This window comes from Myxine glutinosa, chromosome 1, assembly GCF_964187855.1.
Source record: "Myxine glutinosa chromosome 1, kmMyxGlut1.1, whole genome shotgun sequence".
Lineage (NCBI taxonomy): Eukaryota > Metazoa > Chordata > Myxini > Myxiniformes > Myxinidae > Myxine > Myxine glutinosa.
Window position 1 is genome coordinate 151861788 of NC_136261.1, and position 22246 is coordinate 151884033.

The window sequence follows — 22246 nt, forward strand, 5'->3', positions numbered from 1 at the left end:
CCTCTGCCAACTCCCTCCCTTGAGTCCTTAGCTGGATAGGCAACTCCTATTGAAAACATATCAGCACATTTGTTTCTTTGTGACTTACATTATGCAAATAAACATCAATTCATTGAGTAATACCTGGGCATTGCGCGTACGAGCATCTGCAACTAAATTTGAGATAAAATCCTTCCCTCGAATAAATTCGTCCGTAAGCACACTTGACGAACCATCCAGCAGCACCACTATATCAACTGGTTTGGGAGCACAGCCTGCCAGGACAGAAATCATATCAGACATATGTAGTGAGCAGGAAAAGCACTTTTAAGGTACCATGTATCTTGCTAAATATATATTGCAAACAGATTGGCATGACAAATATAACCAGAAAAAGTAGATTATTATTATTATTTTTTGTATTCAACATCGAGGCTCGTGTAAGAGCTAACATTAATCACATAATACATATACGGACACACAAAACATATAATAAAGGGAGCAGGAGACAAGATGGGGAGAGAGAGGGAAGCACACAAGCACAACAACGGAAGAGAACAGGGACGTTGGTAGATCTGTGGGAGGGAGAGGGCTTGGGGGAGGGGGCAGGGGAAAGGAGGGGGTGGGGGTGGGAAAGGTATAAAAGAAATGGACACTGCTCGGACTTCCAGGAAAGAAGTCGGTAAAATTGGAAAGGTGAAAGGAATCGGCTGAAGAGGAGGAAGTTATGATAGATAGAAGGGCGGGGTGGGAAAACATGAAACGCGGGAGGGGGGAGGGTAGAGAAGGTAATAATTATATATATATATAGATATATAGATATATACAGACATGGCATTTCATATGGAACATTTTTTTGTGGGGGTGAACTTACTTTTCAAGATGTCTTAGAACCAAAAGTTCATTGGAATTATGTTGAAATTATTCTAGATTTTGTTAATGTGACCTTTAAAAGAAACAAAAACCACATTTGACATTTCGAAACAAATAAATTGATCCTTGAAAGTGATGTAAACTGATATCGAACTCAATTCATGGACAGTACTGTGTTAAACTTCTGTACGTTTTCCAGAAGTATCTCTTTATTTTGCACATTAGCCAAAATGTTTTTTAACAAAAACAAAAGTTAAATTACGACTGGGATTACGGACAGTAAAATTACAGTTCAGTTCTTCGTGTAACCCCCACGAGCATTCAGGAGAGCACGTACACGTTGAGGCATGCTGTTCACGAGATTTGCCAAGGTTTGGACAGGAATCGCTTGCCATGCAGTGACAACAGCCTGCTGCAATTCACGCACAGAGGTCGGCTGCTGGTCCAAGTGGTCGATTTGATGCGTTAATTCTGCTCACAAGTTCTCTATCGGATTCATATCCGGGGACATGGCAGGCCACTCCATATGCTCTACACCACGGTCAGCAAGGAAGTGTTGGATCATGCGAGCACGATGAGGCCGTGCATTGTCATCTTGGAAGACAAAGTTTCCTCGAAAGGCTGCACGAGCAAATTGAAGCAATGTTTCTTCCAGAATGGCCCTGGACTTGAACTGGTTCAGGTTTCCATTCAGAACAACCAGGTCAGTATTGCCCCCTGCATGAAAAGCAGCCCAAACTGTCAACCCACCACCTCCACCTTGGACTCTTGGCACTATACAATCTTTGTTGTAGGCTTCATGCACTTGTCTGCACACTCGGATGCGGCCATCTTGACGATAGACCAGAAATCTCGACTCGTCACTGAAGATCACGTGATTCCAGTGTCCTGGCTGCCATTGACGGTGCTCTCTGGCACACTGCAATCGGTGCTGGCGGTGTTGTCTGGGCAGGCGTGGCTTTCCCAGGGGACACCTGGCACGATAGCCTGCTTGAACCAGTCGTTGGTTGACTATCCTTCTGGATACAGGCACACTTGTCAGTTGCTGCCACTCAGCCCTAAGCCGATTAGCTGACTTGGTACGGCCATTGCGGACTAACCGGTGCAGCTGGCGATCATCCCTCCTTGTGGTTCTGTGGGGACGTCCTGGCCTCGGTATTGGAGTAGGGACACCCTTCTGAGCATTTCGTTTCAGGATCTTTGACACCTGACCTTGAGTGATGCCATACTGCCGAGCAATAGCATGCTATTTCATGCCGTAATTTCGTAAAGCCACCACTCCATGACAAACAGCATTGTCGAGTTGACGGACCATCTCCAGAGGAAGCGGCAATAACTTTTGGAGACGTCCAGCAGTTGTTTTCCACTAATACAGAACGCAACAACCCTTGTATACCCGACTGTGAAGCCAATCATCAAATGCACCTGTCCGTACATTTTGCCACGCCACCTGTGATATAATCCTGTTGTTGACTTCTTGCTGCGACAGACAATCAGTGACATGGTTCTTTTAACAAATAAATCACCAAAGTGTAAAAGAAACTCACCAGATTGATATACTGAGTTAAGAAAGTAAACCCAAGTCAAGAAAAAAAAACATATTCCATATTAAATGCCAAGTCTGTATATATATATATTGTTACGGTTTTTAGAACCTTCACTTTGTAAATAATAATTCCTGTAAATATCGCCCTTTGTAAAGGTTGCACCCAAGTTAGGCCATGTACAACACGTAGGACACCACAGGATCTTCGTTAGTTATTTCATTAGTCTATGTTTCAGTTAAGGAACTGTTTCCAATAGTTTGACTCTGCGTTGTATTAATCAAATAACCTAGGCCCCTTCAATTATCCCCAATCTCTCTCTCTCTCCAAAGTGCCAGTAGCCGTATTGCAGCGTTCGCTGCCTTTTTGGTTTGTTTGCTGGCCCCAAGCCGCCATTACGCACGCGGTCAGAGTGGGAGAAAAAGGGAGGAGCGGCCAGGATCACAGGCGTGGCCCCATCAACGTGTCAAAAGGGGAGGTACTGATGAACCCTCGCGGCCAATCCGGGCCGAGGCGTGTTCACCGGTAGGCGGAGCAAAGCGGACGCGGCTTAATGCGCGAGGATTCTAATAAAAGCGTGAGCACGAAGCCTTTTTACGGAGATGAACAGAGAGGATTCGAGAGAGAGCAGAGAGCAGATGCGGGGGAGATCGGCAGATGCGAGAGAACAGCACAGAGGCGGCGAACATAAGAACATTGTGCAGAGGATCGTTTGGGACGATCATTGTCAATACGAACTGCCGTGGTTTTGAGAGCGTTCGGCACGCTATACGTACGCGCATTCCAGCTCTCGCGTTTGTAAGGTCCGGTCGCGCGCCAACGACGTCAAGCTGCCAGCCGTCCTTCACCCGCGGACACTGAGCCTGGACCATCCCCTCGCCTGGAACCATCTGCCTGGACCTTCCTCCCCTACCAGCTACCATTCCGTGTGAGTCTGTTTGTATTGTCATGGGCGTGTTATATAAGAGTGTATAAGGTTGCCCTATGGCCTTTTGTTTCCTCTTCTGTATATTCCCTTCTTTCATTTCCTCTTTTAGACAGTGAATAAACCATATTTGTTCTTCCTTTACCCTTCTTATTCTTTGCTTCCTCTCGTCCGATCGTCTTAGTCTTTTCCCCATTGAATATCGGTGGCACGATATAGGAACCGCTCAGAATCGGGTTAGTCTTTTTGCTAACGGCTCGAGCCTCGGATTGCTAAACCGCTCGGCAATCTTCCATCTTGTCCGTGGCTCGAGCACAAGTATCGTCCTGCTTTGCGGAGAGGTTGGCGAAGGTATCTGGGACTCCATTGACCAGTCACCCTGGTCAACCTCAACCCCGCAAAGGAGCGCGATATCTTCTAGGACTCGGACGGCCAGTGAAATAGACGAGGGGATTAAACCCCCATCGGTAAGGGGAGCGCCGTAACCGAGATCCGCAACAATTGGTGTCAGAAGTGGGATTGGACCCGAACCAAATTTTTTAATCATCTGAAAAATTTGGTCAAAATTACGAGCGGCCGAAATTTAGTATTAAAAAACCAAATTATATCGTGCCATGGATGGTCAAGGCGATCGGATGCCGGAGGGGGAGATAGAAGAGGGGTTAGAGTCGACCCAGGACCCCAGGGAACAATTGGGGGTAATGGAAGAGGGGGTTGAAGAAGGTGTGGTAGAGGGGGTTGCAGGCACACAAGATGGCGGCGCCTCGCACGAGGTTTCAGGAGCACAAAATGGCCCCTCGCACATGGCAGCGAGGGCCACGCCTGCCGCGCAAAATGGGGGTTATGGATGTGCAATCCTATCTGGACACCTTCATGGTACAAATGAGGGCCTATATGGTCGAGACGGGGAGTAAGATGGATGCAATGAGGGACGAAGCAAGGGGTACCAGTGAGCAATTGAAAAACGAGATGGGAAACCAAATTGGGGGAATTGGGGAGCCAAATTGGGGAATTGAGGAATGATATGGGAAGCCAAACTGGGGAATTGAGGAATGATATGGGAAGCCAAATTGGTGAATTAAGAAATGGGATGGGAAGTCAAATTGGGGAATTGGGAAGCCAAGCCCGGGAAGTAAATGAGGGACTGGCGAGGAGGCAAGCCAGGTATGTTGCAAAAGAGTATGAGAGGGAGAGAGACCGTGAGTTGAGCGAGGAGGTCACATCGGTACGCGACGAGGTAACGCGACTCGAGGAGCGCGGATTGAGCGAGGCGGAGCAAGGCGCAGGTAACTGGACCGGGGTAGAGATCACGACACGTGGTGTGAAAAACCCGATGGCCGCCGAATTGGACAGGGCGAATTCATGTACAGCGGCAGAAAAAGAAATTAGAATTGGGAAAGTAACCGAACAAATAGTAGTGGAAATTGAAATTGGAGAGACTTAGAACAGCACTCGCGGTAGGGAGAGATGGAATGCATACAAAGTCTGAATTCACATCCTGATGCCGTACTTGCTAATCCTTATAAAGATTTGCAGGTGCGTGTGGAGAGGAGGATCCCAAAGGTGAGTAAGGTGGTATATGGTGCAAAAAGATTTTGCGGGAGAATGTTTGGCGCGAAAAGAATTTTCATGCGCTTGGGATCCCAGCGTACCGCGGGCGTTTGTGGGAGGTCCGTGGTGCGCTGTGTGAGAGAAAAAGGCACGCGTGGGAGGAAAAAGTGTGCGTCGAAGAGTGAGTGTGTTAGAAAGTGTGGGAGTGATACCGAGTGTGAGCGAGAATGCACGTCGGAGTGTATGTGTGATGAGAGTGACATGGAGAGTGAGATGGATGAGGAGCGGGTGCGAGGAGGCACACCTGAGTTGGTTGTGGCGCATGTGCGGGAGGGCACATCGGAGTGCGTGAGTGGGTATGTGCAGGAGTGCACACCCGTGGTGAGTGTTACGGAGTACGTAACAGAGGAGTGGTGTGCAATGGAGTGTGCGAGTAGGATGAGTGTGCGAGAAGGTGCGCGAGAGGTGTGGTGCGTAACAGAGTGCGTAAGAAAGGGGTATGCACGAGCGAGTGCTGTGACAAAGTGTGTGGGATGTACAAGCGGCGTTGGAGCGCCGGGTGTGGAGAGTGTAAAAGGGGTCGCGTGTGGATGTGAGCATGTACGGGGTGCATCGACGTTAAACGGGACAGCATTCAGACCGACGTTTAGCCGATGCGAGCTCCCGGTCCGTGCCGGGCGGTGTGGGCTGCGGGAACCGGCGGGGATCGGTGTCGCGTCGCTCCTGTTCGGAGTGTCATGCACGATTCGGGCCGGGCCCTGCACGATCGAGTCTGCGCTTTGCCGGGCAAGGCGACCGGCCCGGTTCGAGGGAAGGTAGGAGGGGTCGGAACGGCGCCACCTTGTGGTGGCGGTGCTCCACCCGGGCAAGCCTGGGCTGCGTAGGGATGGTGCTTTGAACCTTGGCCCGACGAAACCTCCTCCCCTGAATCGGATGCCGGACGGACCCAACCTGCAGTAGACCAAACCACCCGTATGCATTGCTCGGCTTTGCGAAGCCGAGCTTTGATAATGAAATGACGTACCGAGGAGGCTCAGATATAGCGGACTGGGATGATGATAGTGTAATTGTTTGGAATTGGTAGGAAATTGGCTTGAAATAACTAGTCATTCGAAATTGGGAATAGTGATGGTTGGAAATTGATACCCAGTGTCGGGGGGTGGTATCTCTACCATCCCTCACACTTTGTGAGCAAAGGAGCTATAGGATGTATGGGGATTGGCTGTGAAAATTAGCCCGGGAGGGTTAGGTTATAATGTATAGGGAAATAGCTGACCATAGGTAACTGTAGATTTAAGTAGCGACATCATACCTGTAGAGGGGACGTAGAATAGCTTAGTTGGATTATAACGACCTGGGAGCGCTTAGTATAAGGGAAGACGGGGAGCGCGAGTTTCAGAAGGGAGTAGTCAGCTTAGATGATGCAGTGTGTGTGTAAGAGGTGATTGAGCAGAGTATTGTGGAAGGTGTAATTGTGTATTGTATTGAGTGAATGGTCCTGGAGGGAAGGAGGGTGCAAGTGCCACCAGGTGTGCAAGTGACACCAGGTGTGTGGGCACAGGTGTGCAGGTGAAGCACAGGTGTATGGAGAATGGTTGGATGAAATGAATGGTCTGGAATACATGGAGTATGGAATAGATGGTATAGAGTATGGAATGGATGGTGTGGAGTGAGTAGTGTGGAATACGTGGAGTGGAGTGGTTGGTGCGAAAGGAGTGGATGGGGAAGATGGACCCCCTCACGAGTACCCGGGGAGGGTCGTTTAAAAGTAGGTAGAGGGAGTAGGTAAATTGTGGTTGGATATTGGCATCTGTGGTGCGGGTAGTTGCACAGAAGTGTTGTGTTGGGTGCATTAGTAGAGTAAATTGGCTGGGCGTGTGGCCTGTTAGTACGAATGATTAAATGGGCACTCCGCCACTGTTAGTCTGTCGGCCAGATGCGGCCGCAGGTAGGCTCTGGGAGCCAGTAGAGTTCTTCAATGGGGCCCGAGGATCCAGAGGACGGACCCGGGTAGCCAGACGCCAGAGAGGGCGGTAGTGGGGTGAGAGCGCCAGAGGACCTTCCCCAGGTAGATTAGGGTAAGGAGCAGGTCAGCTCGGGAGGCAACTACAGTGGCGGAGGTGTGCAGGTGAGCGGACCTGCTGGGAGCGCCACACGACCTGGCCCGGAAATTGTGCGAGGGCACAGGGAGCAGAATCGGGGGAGTGAGACCCCAAATTGGTGAGCACCACAGACTGGTCAATGGGAATTCGGTTCTTAGAACCACATAGTGTAAGATGGCCAATGGTTTGGCAGGGAAAGACCCCGGGTAGAGTAAGTGTGTTAAAGTCATTTAGAGTAGTTAGGAGAAAGTCTCTTCGCACCATCTACATCCACTCACCAAGGTGACAAGACTCCACACCATGTGATTTTTGCAAATGTCTGGTATGTAAGACGCATCATGACGTGGGGGTGACATTGTGCTTGTTATTCCATCTCTTCCTCCTTAGGAGGGATTGGTGATAAATTGATTGATGGTAAATTCGGCATAGATGAATTATTGAGAAATTGGGATTGTTGATGAATTTGGAATTAGGGGAGATAGGGGGAAGACAAGACGTTAGCGACGAATTTGTAAAATTGTGTAAATATGGGGTAAGGGGCAAGGGTAGATTAGGTGACAGGGGGGGGACGTACGGTAGGGACGAGCTTTCTCCGCTCGCTCTCCTGCACACCTCACCTCTGCATTACCTTGTGTTGATGTGTACCCTTCCGCCCTTGCACCCCGCTAACTCTGCTTTGTCTTCCTTCCCCACCTATGGACCGTGCTCTCTGGGCACTGAGGGGAAAGCGTGCAGGCGCCGCAGTTGTGTGCCCGCACCTCCGCTGCCTGCCTGCCTGGACCGGTACACCACTTATGGACCACACGTTTGTGGCCAAGCCCACTTATGGACCACACGTTTGTGGCCGAGCACCACATCATGGATCACATGGCTGTGGCATGGCCACTGCTGGGGAATCTGGCTTGCGGACCACGGTAAAGGTGGCACCTATGCCAAGCAGGTGGACCACCCTAGTTGGCCCCTGCTGGCCATAATTAAACAAAAAAATGGACGCTTTTGTGCCCTTTTTGTGTTTTTGTTATCTCTCAAATAGGCAGCAAGTCAAGAAGACACCCAGAACATCGACCCCAGCAGAACATCGGCTGTGCAGCGAGGATGCCAGTGTGACTTTTTGAACTGTATAACTGTGCACTGGATGGTGCTTTGTGTTTTTTTAATGGGTGCTTTATGGTGGTGCTTTTGGTGCTCTGAGATTGCACTTCAATATCAATTGTGCGTCTCAGAGCACCCGTGGGTATGGTGTACCGGTGCAGTGCAGTGCATGACCTTTCCTCTTTCCAAAAACTCTGCTTTTGTTTCCCAAAAGAACAGGTCCTGGGTTTAGTTTTGTAAATACCAAATAGTGTCTTTGTAAATAATGCTCCCCACCGTCAATGTGTAATTTTGAGAATTAATTCTGTGATTTGGTTATCCTGTGGGCGTGAATCTGTTAGATAGAATGCAACGCAGCAGGCGGGACATACTTAATTGTTTTAAAGCTGTCGCACTCAGGGTAAGGTTAAAAGTAGAGGGTTACTACACCTGAGTGTCACATTAAGTTAAAGTTTTTGTCGGCACGGGACGTGCCTGGAGGAGACACGGGTGCTGTGTTACGGTTTTTAGAACCTTCACTTTGTAAATAATAATTCTTGTAAATATCCCCCTTTGTAAAGGTTGCATCCTAGTTAGGCCATGTACAACACGTAGGGCACCATGGGATCTTCTTTAGTTATTTCATTAGTCTATGTTTCAGTTAAGGATCTGTTTCCAGCAGTTTGACTCTGCGTTGTATTAATCAAATAACCTAGACCCCTTCAATTATCCCCAATCTCTCTCTCTCTCCAAAGTGCCAGTAGCCGTATTGCAGCGTTCGCTGCCTTTTTGGTTTGTTTGCTGGCCCCAAGCCACCATTACACACGCAGCCAGAGTGGGAGAAAAAGAGAGGAGCGGCCAGGAACACAGGCGTGGCCCCATAAACGCGTCACGAGGGGAGGTACTGATGAACCCTCGCGGCCAATCCAGGCCGAGGCGTGTTCACCGGTAGGCGGAGCAAAGCGGACGCGGCTTAATACGCGAGGCTTCTAATAAAAGCACGAGCGCGAAGCCTTTTTGCGGAGATGAACAGAGAGGATTCGAGAGAGAGCAGAGAGCAGATGCGGGGGAGATCGGCAGATGCGAGAGAACAGCGCAGAGGCGGCGAACATAAGAACATTGCGCAGAGGATCGTTTGGGACGATCGTTGTCAATACGAACTGCCGTGGTTTTGAGAGCGTTCGGCACGCTATACGTACGCACATTCCAGACCCTCGCGTTTGTAAGGTCCGGTCGCGCGCCAACGACGTCAAGCTGCCAGCCGTCCTTCATCCGCGGACACGGAGCCTGGACCATCCCCTCGCCTGGAACCATCTGCCTGGACCTTCCTCCCCTACCAGCTGCCATTCCGTGTGAGTCTGTTTGTATTGTCATGGGCGTGTTATATAAGAGTGTATAAGGTTGCCCTATGTCCTTTTGTTTCCTCTTCTGTATATTCCCTTCTTTCATTTCCTCTTTTAGATAGTGAATAAACCATATTTGTTCTTCCTTTACCCTTCGTATTCTTTGCTTCCTCTCGTCCGATCGTCTTAGTCTTTTCCCCATTGAATATCGGTGGCACGATATAGGAACCGCTCAGAATCGGGTTAGTCTTTTTGCTAACGGCTCGAGCCTCGGATTGCTAAACCGCTCGGCAATCTTCCATCTTGTCCGTGGCTCGAGCAGAAGTATCGTCCTGCTTTGCGCAGACGTTGGCGAAGGTATCTGGGACTCCATTGACCAGTCACCCTGGTCAACCTCAACCCCGCAAAGGAGCGCGATATCTTCTAGGACTCGGACGGCCAGTGAAATAGACGAGGGGATTAAACCCCCCTCGGTAAGGGGAGCTCCGTAACCGAGATCCGCAACGATATATATATATATATCTCTATATATATATAGATAGATAGATATATATATATATATATATATATATATATATATATATATATATATATATATATATATATATATATATATATATATATATATATATATATTCTGTTTTAGTATTTAAAACTTTAGACAAAAAAGGTGTTCGCGGGAGGAAAGGGGTGAAAGGAAAATCAAAGAAAAAAGCAATACAGCGAAAGAAAGAACTTAAGTTTACGAAATACCGACGAGGTGAGTGAAGCCTCGAGGGACCAGGCCCCACACACAGTGCGAACAAAAAACGACTAATTACACAGAAGTTTGCACAAATTACAAACCAAGACTAACTAGAAACACACAGTAACACATACACAGTAAAATAACCAGTGGTAATTTGACAAAGACACGATTAGGAAAATACTTAACTTTGATGACGTGGAGAGCTTGACGGACGCTTTCTCGCCGGAGGAACCAGAAGCGGAAGTCAAAGATATGAGATGGCAAAGTTCAGTACGAAGTGTTAAAATACGGTGAAGGAGAGTCAGTCAGGTAACATTATTGGCAAAGCAACAATTGCAGTCACAGGGTTGGATTACGAATCAGCATCCCAAACGCCTCGTCAACGCAACTAAACATAACATAACAACGAAACATAACAACTAAACATAATACTAGAACGGCACTCGGTACTGATAGGCCAGATCTACATCCAGACCTGAACCACAATCTAATTGGAATGTTTGTGTCACCTAACCAACTCATCCACCTAGTTTTACCATAGGCCATCCATAACTTTTTGAGGTATCGTGCTATGAATCCTTTTTGGCCCTATCTCTCAATGGTGAAGAATCACTCAAAAAATGTAGTATCCGGATGCGGATCTTCAACAAAATCTAATCATTTCATTCTTGCCACGCACCCAACCTCTCCACTAAATTTTATCCGAATCCGTCCACAACTTTTTGAGATATCCTGCTTACAAAGAGACATACGTACAGACAAACAAACAAACAGACAGACAGGAGTGAAAAGGTAACCTCCATCCACCTTCGTGGCAAAGGTCAAAATGGTTGAAGTTATCCTGCTGTGAAGGATCACAAAGTGCTGACGTTTCAGGCTTTACCCTTCGTTAGATCAAAGGACTAAACTAAAGTTAGGCCTCAGTCACCCTGGATCGTGCGATTGATGGCACTCTGGCCGAGGTACGACCAATCGTCAATGTTTGCTACGCTCTCCATTTGCGATCGCAAACAGCAATTGGTCTTAGGGGTCATCATACGATTGGTGGTACGCGTGGTTGTGCGATCACCAACGATTGGAGAAGATCGATCGCAAGATCAATCGTAGGTAATCGTGCGAATAGTGGTGGCGATCAGCGACCAATCGTACGGTCAATCGTGGCGACTTGCGACCGCTCGGACAATCAATCGCAGCCAGTCGCAGCCAGTCGTGAGTTCGATTCCCGACGCAGCTATAAATGTGTTTACGATCCCTCAGATGGACGTTAAACGGACGTCCCGTCTGCCGACGTTCGTTTGTGGATGTTAAAGACCCCAGAGTGTCCTTCGCGAAGAGTCGGCGAGCTATCGCCGGCACCCTCAACAAATTACAAATCCTTGCCCTGACTAGTGGAACGTCAGGCCTGGCCAACCGGTTCATGACAAACTCAGCCTAGCTTCCCCCGGCCGACCCCTCAAGAAAGGTGGGCTAATGAAGAAGAAGTCACAGGAAGAAGATCGTGTTGAAGAATAGAATGACATGCTGTATTAAATATTTATTTATATCGTGTTAAAGTTAAAGGATTCTGATGTACAGTCCCATACTCCATACTGTATGACAAAGACTCCGTCCTACCGAAACAGTTTCTTGACAATCGTCACACTGTACTGGTGGTTTGCCATTGCATTCCCAGAAGTATTTCGGACAGGAATTTGTACTTTATTCAGGATGCCGGTGATGGCTCGCCTACTCTTCGTGAAGGACACCGTGGCGTGGGGTCTACCAACTAACGCCAGCAGACGGGATTCCCGTTTAACGTCGATCCTGGAAATGATGATTCACACTGCCTATGAATCACAACGATGCCACTTTATAGCTTGGTTGGGATTCGAACCCAGGGTAGACAGCTTGGAGCCGAGTTTGTGTACCTGCCTGCCCTTGTTTAAGAATTAAGCGATTTAAATCAAAACATCAGAACGAATTTACTAAAGTCGTTTAGCGAGCGTCTTGTCAACACACGTCTAACCCTTAAACACTGACAAAAACATTGTTGTACACGCACAGCAAAACACACGCCCAACACACGCGAATGGTATAAAATAATATAATATAATATAATATTATAGTATAATGGTCCAAATATACTGGTCTGCGAGCTAAAGACTGGTGGTACCACCAATCGTAAGGTAGTGCAACCAGTCGGGACAGGTCGTGACTGGTCGCACTACCGATCGTGAGGTCATCCGACAGGTGGCACCACCAATCGTCAAGTGGCAGGACCAGTAGCACGACCAATCGTGTGACTACTTTACCCGCGATCATGCACGACTGGTGGTGCGTCCATGCGCGACTGGTGGTACGACTATGTAAGACCTGTCTACGACCTCTTACGATTTGGAATCGCAGGTCAGAAATTTTGAACATGACCATCGACCTTGCTGCGACTGATTTTGCTCTGGCGATCACCCACGACCTCTGCGACCAGTCGCGCGCTCTTTCTACGATTTGCCCACGATTCACAAAATTTTCGGTCGCAGCTAGGTCGTAACCTGGTCGCAGGCCCGGTGTGACTGGGGCTTTAAAGTTAAGGGTAAGACCCTTAAAAGTAAAAAGGTTAAAAAAAAAGAAGGTAAAAACCTGACAAGGTAAAAGGTAAAAAGGAGAAGATTAAAGGTAAAAGTAAAGTTAAGGGTTAGACGAAAGGCCTTTACCCTTTGCTTTGGCCGTTACCCTACATCGTCAACACAAGTGAAACTAAACCTCTCTGTTGATCCATTGTTAATCTTCTTTGTCCTCATGCCACATACTTCATCTGCCTCCAGTTTTGCCACTGATTCATTGTCTGCTCACAAACCTACCACCCTCAGTTGTTTAGCTCTGGCTTGAGCCTTAATTTGTCTCCACAAAAACTGGGTTTTGGTGACCAATAATAATATAATATGACAATACCTGACGTACACTGATTACGGTAAGTACAAGACACAGGTACAAGTACATAATACGCATAAAACATTTAAGTATGTTTTATATAACAGACAACAGACACGACCTGAACCAAAATAATTAATAGGGACGTCAGATAACCCTATTAATTATATTGGCCAAAGTTCTGGGATGCTGTATTGCTGAAATCTGATCAGGGGTGTCACAATCCAACAAGAGCCAATCAAGATAGGTCCTGCTGCCTCAACATTTTCATTGACCCAAAGGATTATTCAAAAAATTATTATTCAAAATTCAAAATAATTAAATTATTCTTATTTTTAAAATTATTATAATTAAATTATTCTTAATTTAAATAATAATATATTATAATTAAATAATCTATTTTATTAATTTATAATTAAATTATTCTTTAATAATTTATTATTAAATTTATTAATTTACAATTAATAATATAGTTTATGATTAAATTATTCTTTAAAAATTAAATTGTTCAAAAATATTAATTAAATTATTAAAATTAAATTATTGAAAAAATTTTTTTTTACAGAATAATTTAAAGGATTATTCAAGATTATTCAAAAAGTTTCCTCATTAGTGATCCGCGTTAGCCAATATATCTTGAAGGCCGCACTCGGAAGGTGCAAGTGCACAGCATAAGTTTTCTGCTGAAAGTTTTCGGTCAACGTCCAAGTGTGCGCATTGTCCAACTACTGTTTCTACGGTGCCATGAATTATCTTGCACCTAAACTGGTCAGGCAGAGCAGCAGAGTCCAATACTGGATTTAGATTTGAAATTGATTTGAACCCTAAACCAATAACTGTTCCCAATTAGATTTATATTACCGGATATACAGGAAATAGGTATTTCAGTGGCATATAAATACCGTTGATGCTTCCTAGGTGGAATGTGTCTACATGTTCCAGACGCCCATTGTATGTAAAGCACGAGGTGCGTAGGAAGGTGTTGTCCTTGCAGGAAATTTCACCTGTGGGGCCACATGCCTGGTGACAAGAGACAAACAGAGAAAATAAGAACACACTCTTCCTCAATCCTCCTCCCTCCAAACAAAGAGAAATTTGGGAGAGGGAAAGGGAAAAAAATTAGAAAAACAACTTCTATGTTGTTTGCACAATTATGAGTCGTTGACTCGATCTGACTGTGAATTGAGAGTTTACTTTTGTCATGTGATGTATGAACTATTATCTGATGCATGAGGATGCTGAAATGTACAAAGAAACAGTTTTTATTTTCTGTTTACTTTCTTCTTCTCTCCCACTCGTCATCACTATAATTTTTCTCAATGTCTCCCTCTCTCCATTTCCCCCTTCTTTCTGCGTTTGAACCTGTATCCTGCTTGTTCACCCCTTATGTACCTTTCTCCCATCCTCTCCCCCTCTCCCACTCCACTTACTCTCTTATTACTCCCCTCGCCTCTTCTTCCACCAAGAGTCCCTCTACCCTGCTGTTGATGTTTTTCTCCAGTTTGCACTATGTTAAGCCGTTCTGTTTTGCTCTGTTCCATGTTATGATCTTCTCATATTGCCTTTGTACAGGGAAACATGATTTAATTTAAACAGATAAGGTCAATTTTCAGATAATAATGCTCAAGGTTTATGAAATAATTCTGTGAAATAGGCCAAAAATTCCTTGGTGTTTTTTGTGGTCTACCATTCCAACCCAATCAAATGTCCATACTCTTTCAGGAGCATCAGTGCCACAATAGTCTGTCGGAAAATATTACACTTGGTGGATTGCCATTACCTTTCCCAACTGTAGTTAGGGCAGGACTTTGGAGTTTGGTCAGGATGTTGGAGACAATGGCCTACTATTCTTATGTAATCTCATCTCGATTCTTGACGAAGAGATGAATTTATGAAATGGTTCGTGATGTCCATCTGTCCGTCTGTTAACCTTTTGCTATTTTTGCCACTCCTTCCACATCATCAGCTGATTGTTCTGAAACCCTTGACATGAATGGGCACAATCCTGGATGGGTCGCCACTCTGACGCAGGATACTCAAATGGCTCATTCTTCCCAGCCATCTGGTACTCATTTTGCCAACCTTGGAAGGACGACAGGCTGAGTCAACCCACCTGACAAGGGCTCAAACTCAAGACCCTAAGATCTTAAGCCAGCCAGCCACCTTAACTGTTAAAAAGGACAGAGAACAGACAAAAAAAATGTACACTGTATGTGTTTATGTGGAATTTGATGGGCCTAATGGCGTCCTCCTGCATCAAAGTTCCTTGCAATTTAACATTATTATTATTATTATTATTATTATTATAAAGTGCATGAATGCTGGTTGCTTATAAGTTACCGTAATGAAAGCTGGATGGTCATTGTTGCTCCCCAGACTTAAACCAAGATGCAGGTTTAAAGTCTTTTCTGACAGCAGAAACAAAAAGGCATCATCAAAATGAAGCATATTAGCAGAAAATGTCATTATTAATATAATATCACAAATTTTTTAAGGATCTTCCTTTTTTGTATATTTACCTCCACCACCAAAGGTGGATGGAGGTTATGTTTTCACCCCCTTTCTGTCTGTTTGTCCGTTTGTCTGTCCGTTTGTGAACAAAATATCTCAAAAAGTTGTGGACGGATTCGGACGAAATTTGGCAGACATGTATCGTATGTGACAAGGACGAAATGATTAGATTTTGGTGACGATCCGGATCCGGATCCAACTACTAGAATTTTTAAAGTGATTCTTCACCATTGAGTGATATGGCCAACCAGGCGGAGGTATGCTCCCTACCGAGTGCCGTTCTAGTTTAATGTATTCTAGGTTTTGCTGGTTGGATGGATGTGGGGGACAAGAAAAGACATGAAAAGCATACATTTAAATTGACAGATTTAAACAAATGAAGTTTAGTCTTACTTAAATTTAGTGTATCGTACTGTATTTCATCTTCACCACTGCTCCAATTTTATGTTATTTCATTGATATTTTATTGTCAACATTGTCAACTGTAAATGGTGGATCACATTAGGTGCATGTGTGTATTTATACGCACTTGTGTTAGAATATGTTTACAGTGTCTTCAGAAAATATTCACCCCTTGACTTTTTCCACATTGTGTTGTATTACAGCTTGAATTTAAAATGGATTAGATTGAGATTTTTTGTCAATGATCTACACATCGTACCCCATAATGTGAAAGTGGAATTTTTTTAAAGAAATTTTTACAAAATAATTAAAAATGAAATGCATAAATATATAATTACTCCCACTACGGAGTAATGCATTCAATCGTGTCCGTCCGTGTGTGTGTGTGTGTGTGTGTGTGTGTGTGTGTGTGTGTGTGTGTGTGTGTGTGTGTGTGCGTTCGTATGTTCGTGTGTTTGTGAACAAGATATCTGGAAAAGTTCTGAACGGATTTGGATGAAAGTTGGTGGGATGATTGTCCTTGGGATAAGGAAAAATTTATTAGTTTTTGGTGAAGCTCAGGATATTATTCCGGATCCAGGAATTTTTTGAAGGATTTTTTACCATTGGAAGATAGGGCTCCAACTTGACCCACGGCGGGAGTATGCGCTCGACTGAGTGGCGTTCTGGTTTACATAAGTGTTCAACCCCCTGAGTCAATCCTTCGTTGAAATACCTTTGGCAGCATTTACAGGTTCAAGTCTTCTTGGGTCTGTTTGTATCAGCTTTGCACATTTTTGGGGAGTTTCTCCCATTCTTCCTTGCAGATTTGCTCAAGCTCTGTCAAGTAGGAGGGGGAGCGTCGGTGAACAGCAATCTTCAAGTCTTTCCACAGATTCTCAATAGGATTTAAATATGGGCTTTGGCTGGACCACACAAGGAATTTCACGTTCTTGTTCTGAAGCCATTCCAGTGTTGCTTTGGCTGTATACTTTGGGTCATTGTCCTGTTGGAATGTAAACCTTCGCTGCAGTCTGAGGTCTTTTGCACTCTGAAGCAAGTTCTCTTCAAGGCTTCACCTATATTTGGCTCCATTCATTGTTCTCTCTATTCTTACAAGTTTCCCAGTCCCTGCCACTAAAAAGCATCCCCATAGTATGATGTTTCTGCCACCACCATGCATCATGGTAGTGATGGTGTTAGATGGGTGATGAGTTGTGCTCAGTTTCTGCCAGATGTAGTGCTTTGCATTCAGGCCAAGAGTTCAATTTTCGTTTCATCAGACCACACATCTTTTGCCTCATGCTCTCAGAGCCTTTCACGTGCCTTTTTGCAAACACCAGGCGTGCAGATTTGTGAAGTGCTGCAGGGACTGTTGTCCTTCCGGCAGGTTCTCCCATCTCAGCAAAGGAATTCTGTAGTTCTGTCTTAGTGGTCATTGGGTTTTTGGCCAAGGTCCTTCTTGCCCGGATGCTCAGTTTGGTCGGACAGCCAGCTCAAGGAAAAGTCTGGGTAGTTCATGTTCTTTCCATTTCTTAATGATGGAGCTCACTGTCCTCTTGGGAACATTCAACACTCTAGAAATTGTTTTATACCCTTCCCCAGAACTTTGCATCCTCACAATTATATCTCAGAGTTCTACGGACAGTTACTTGGCCTTCATGTTAGAGTTTCTGCTCGGATATACACTGTCAACTGTGGGACATTATATGGAAAGATGTATTTCTTTCAAAATCATGTCCCTTTAATTGAATTGGCCACAGGTGGACTCCAGTCAAGTTGTAGAGACATCTCAAGGCTGATCAAAGGAATTGGATGCACCTAGGCTCATTTTGGAGTGTCATAGCAAAGGGGTTGAATACTTATTGACTCAAGACATTTCAGCTTTTCATTATTAATTTATTTGTAAAAAAATTTAGGATATAAAAAATAATTGACTTTGACATTATGGGGTATTATTATGTGTAGATCTGTGACAAAAAAATCTCAATTTGATCCATTTTAAATTCAGGCTGTAACACAACAAAATGTGAAAAAGTCAAGGGATGCGAATACTTTCTGAAGACACTGTATGTGTTTATGTATTGGCAACAAATTCCTTTGCAACCTGTGTACAGCTATGCAGATAAGATAATATATGTTTGTCAAGATGGCGTTACTAACCTGGAACTGGTAGGGCCTCGCAGGAACCTCGCAAGTTTTCTGTGGTCATCAAACACTTGTAGATCCTCCCAAGCTCTCCGTAACCTTCCTCTTTTGTTGTGGGAGCACTAATTATCACCCTGGCAAAGATTGATAAATAAATAATTGAAGATGTTTATTAACGTTTAAGATGTTGAAGAATAATTTACTAATGATAATGCAAGGAAACATGTCAGACACAGAAGGTCACTTTTGTCTCATCATGCATGTGCTTTCTCAACAACTTATTAAGCTTAATGGAAAAATATATTGTATGCATTGTCGAGGCTCGTGGAAGAGGAGCAGGATCAATACGTCCATCATTCAAGTCTTTCCTTTTCTATTTCTGCAGGAGCTGCATCAGAACAACAATTTTCAGTAAAAGCGACCCCACGAGGGATCTAACCTAGACTAAATACTTCAATAGGGAATGTGATACTGACTCAGCCATCCTGCCACTCTGAAGTAAGATGCCTGACATGAGATAATGGTTTTAGTTATTGTATAAATCCGTTGACATATCTCACTATAAATGTTAATCTAGCTCAGTGGTTACCAGAAAAGGAAACATCAATACCAGGAGGAACCAGCTGGGTGTTCATGGGAAAGGACACGGTAGCCAAAGTTTTCACTCTGATTGCCCAAGTAAATTGTCGGCCGCGTGGTATCAAGGTTGAAGGAGTTGCATGTCCAAGAAACTGCAAGAAAAGATGAATTGTGGCATATAATACACATATTATTGAGTATTTCTGAAGGTATGTTTTGGTTTGGGCCATGCTCCTTCCCCTGTTGAGGTGCAGTGGTGCAGAAGGTTTATACTGAGTTCATCAATGAGGTTGTGGGGGTTACCTTATTGGGACATAATCCACAGGCACGGGCCAGTGGGGCTTTTGATGGTGTGGGCGTGGCGTGCGCGCGGTTGTTGGAGCCACGCCCCCCGAAGTTTTTTTTTGGCGTTATAAAAGCTGTATGAGTTCCGGTCGCGTGCTAGTGCTGTGGAAATAAAGGAGCGCTGAACATCTAAGAAGTGTCTCGTCATCCGCAACTCCTGCATTGGTGACCTCGACGTGTCTGCGCTCAGCTGCTCCACTGCGACCAGAGTGGTGAGCCTTCTTCAGGATCCTCCGAAGGACCGTAAGTACGAGACGCTGAAAGCGCTGCTGCTCGTAACCGTCGAGCGTGCAGAGGCTGAGCGTGCCCGCGAACTACTTTCTCTACCCGGGCTAGGCGATTCCAAGCCGTCGGAGCTTATGGACCACATGTTGTCTCTCCTGGGCAGCCACTGACCATGGGACCCCGGCCCCGTCGAGCCTCCGCCGCTGGCGGACACCGTCGCGCTTTAATGAAGAGGGCCGTGAGGAACCTCGGCAGCCTCGGGAGGCCCGTGGGGAACCTCGGCAGCCTCGGCAGGCCCGTGGGGAACCTCGGCAGCCTCGGGAGGGCCGCGGGGAACCTCGGCAGCCTCGGGAGGGCCGCGAGGAACCTCAGCAGCCTCGGGAGGCCCGCGAGGAACCTCAGCAGCCTCGGGAGGCCCGCGAGGAACCTCAGCAGCCTCGGGAGGCCCGCGAGGAACCTCAGCCGCCTCGGGAGGCCCGCGAGGAACCTCAGCAGCCTCGGGAGGCCCGCGAGGAACCTCAGCAGCCTCGGGAGGCCCGCGAGGAACCTCAGCAGCCTCGGGAGGCCCGCGAGGAACCTCAGCAGCCTCGGGAGGCCCGCGAGGAACCTCAGCAGCCTCGGGAGGCCCGCGAGGAACCTCAGCAGCCTCGGGAGGCCCGCGAGGAACCTCAGCAGCCTCGGGAGGCCCGCGAGGAACCTCAGCAGCCTCGGGAGGCCCGCGAGGAACCTCAGCAGCCTCGGGAGGCCCGCGAGGAACCTCAGCAGCCTCGGGAGGCCCGCGAGGAACCTCAGCAGCCTCGGGAGGCCCGCGAGGAACCTCAGCAGCCTCGGGAGGCCCGCGAGGAACCTCAGCAGCCTCGGGAGGCCCGCGAGGAACCTCAGCAGCCTCGGGAGGCCCGCGAGGCACCTCAGCAGCCTCGGGAGGCCCGCGAGGAACCTCAGCAGCCTCGGGAGGCCCGCGAGGAACCTCAGCAGCCTCGGGAGGCCCGCGAGGAACCTCAGCAGCCTCGGGAGGCCCGCGAGGAACCTCAGCAGCCTCGGGAGGCCCGCGAGGAACCTCAGCAGCCTCGGGAGGCCCGCGAGGAACCTCAGCAGCCTCGGGAGGCCCGCGAGGAACCTCAGCAGCCTCGGGAGGCCCGCGAGGAACCTCAGCAGCCTCGGGAGGCCCGCGAGGAACCTCAGCAGCCTCGGGAGGCCCGCGAGGAACCTCAGCAGCCTCGGGAGGCCCGCGAGGAACCTCAGCAGCCTCGGGAGGCCCGCGAGGAACCTCAGCAGCCTCGGGAGGCCCGCGAGGAACCTCAGCAGCCTCGGGAGGCCCGCGAGGAACCTCAGCAGCCTCGGGAGGCCCGCGAGGAACCTCAGCAGCCTCGGGAGGCCCGCGAGGAACCTCAGCAGCCTCGGGAGGCCCGCGAGGAACCTCAGCAGCCTCGGGAGGCCCGCGAGGAACCTCAGCAGCCTCGGGAGGCCCGCGAGGAACCTCAGCAGCCTCGGGAGGCCCGCGAGGAACCTCAGCAGCCTCGGGAGGCCCGCGAGGAACCTCAGCAGCCTCGCGAGGCCCGCGAGGAACCTCAGCAGCCTCGGGAGGCCCGTGAGGAACCTCAGCAGCCTCGGGAGGCCCGTGAGGAACCTCAGTAGCCTCGGGAGGCCCGTCAGGAACCTCAGCAGCCTCGGGAGGCCCGTCAGGAACCTCAGCAGCCTCGGGAGGCCCGTGAGGATCCTCAGCAGCCTCGGGAGGCCCGTGAGGAATCTCAGCAGCCTCGGGAGGCCCGTGAGGAACCTCAGCAGCCTCGGGAGGCCCGTGAGGAACCTCAGCAGCCTCGGGAGGCCAGTGAGGAACCTCAGCAGCCTCGGGAGGCCCGTGAGGAACCTCAGCAGCCTCGAGAGGCCCGTGAAGAACCTCAGCAGCCTCGGGAGACCCGTGAGGAACCTCAGCAGCCTCGGGAGGTTCGTGAGGAATCTCAGCAGCCCCCTCGGTTGGCTCAACCCCCCACGGCAGGGCTATCCCCCATCGGGTGAGTCCCCAGTTGGCCCGCCCACCGCCAAGCTGCTAACAGTCCCTGCTCGGGTCATCAGTCGTTTTGGAAAAACTTACATTGCCCGTGCGGTTGAATTCTGGGGGGGCTCATGTGGGGGTTACCTTATTGGGACATAATTCACAGGCACGAGCCAGTGGGGCTTTTGATGGTGTGGGCGTGGCATGCACGTGGTTGTTGGAGCCACGCCCCCCTGAAGGGGTTTTTTGGCGTTATAAAAGCTCTATGAGTTCCGGTCACGTGCTCGTGCTGTGGAAATAAAGGAGCTTTGAACATCCAAGACGTGTCTCGTCCTCTCGTCATCCGCAACTCCTACAAGGTCATACTTTACAGTGTAGTATAATGTGTTTACCAAAACCCTCCACCAGCCAGGCATGTATCCTTGAAAAAGTGAAAAACTTCTAAGAACTACTCCAATACACATGAAGTGCTGCCCTCTCCAAAAATATAACGATATGGCACATTTATAATTCTCACACTTATGTTTCCTATATCATCAATGTAAAGCACAATATGTTATTACCCCCGCTACCGAAGTTGTTTTCGCCCCTGTCTGTTTGTTTGTCTGTGAACAGGATATCTCCAAAAAATTGTGGACGGATTCAGACGAAATTTGGTGGAGAGGTTGGGTATGTGACAAGTACAAAATTATCATGCTTCATCATCTGGCTTTGGCAGATGCCAGGAGAATGCTACCTGCCCGGATGTAGAGTGCCAACTGTAAAGTTTGGTGGAGGAGGAATAATGGTCTGGGGCTGTTTTTCATGGTTCGGTCTACGTCCTTTAGGTCCAGTGAAGGGAAATCTTAACCCCCCAGCATACAATGACATTCTCGACGATTGTGTGCTTCCAACTTTGTGGCAACAGTTTGGGGAAGGCCCTTTCCTGTTTTGGCATGATAATGCCCCCATGCACAAAGTGAAGTCCATACAGAAATGGTTTGCCGAGATTGGTGTGGAAGAACCTGACTGGCCTGCACAG

At 47.7% G+C, this 22246-nt stretch overlaps 1 protein-coding gene across 1 annotated transcript in view; it reads right to left on the reverse strand.

The window, feature by feature from the left end:
* The window catches only part of LOC137429790 (integrin alpha-M), a 240431-nt gene that overhangs the window by 214775 nt on the left and 3410 nt on the right, over window positions 1-22246 (reverse strand). Inside the window, exons 2-6 of the mRNA XM_078778582.1 lie at window positions 18694-18814; window positions 18099-18217; window positions 15384-15451; window positions 13946-14063; window positions 124-254 (exon numbers count right to left, since the gene is read on the reverse strand). Of these exons, the coding sequence (XP_078634708.1) occupies window positions 124-254; window positions 13946-14063; window positions 15384-15451; window positions 18099-18217; window positions 18694-18814 (557 nt within the window). The remainder of the gene's footprint in view (window positions 1-123; window positions 255-13945; window positions 14064-15383; window positions 15452-18098; window positions 18218-18693; window positions 18815-22246) is intronic.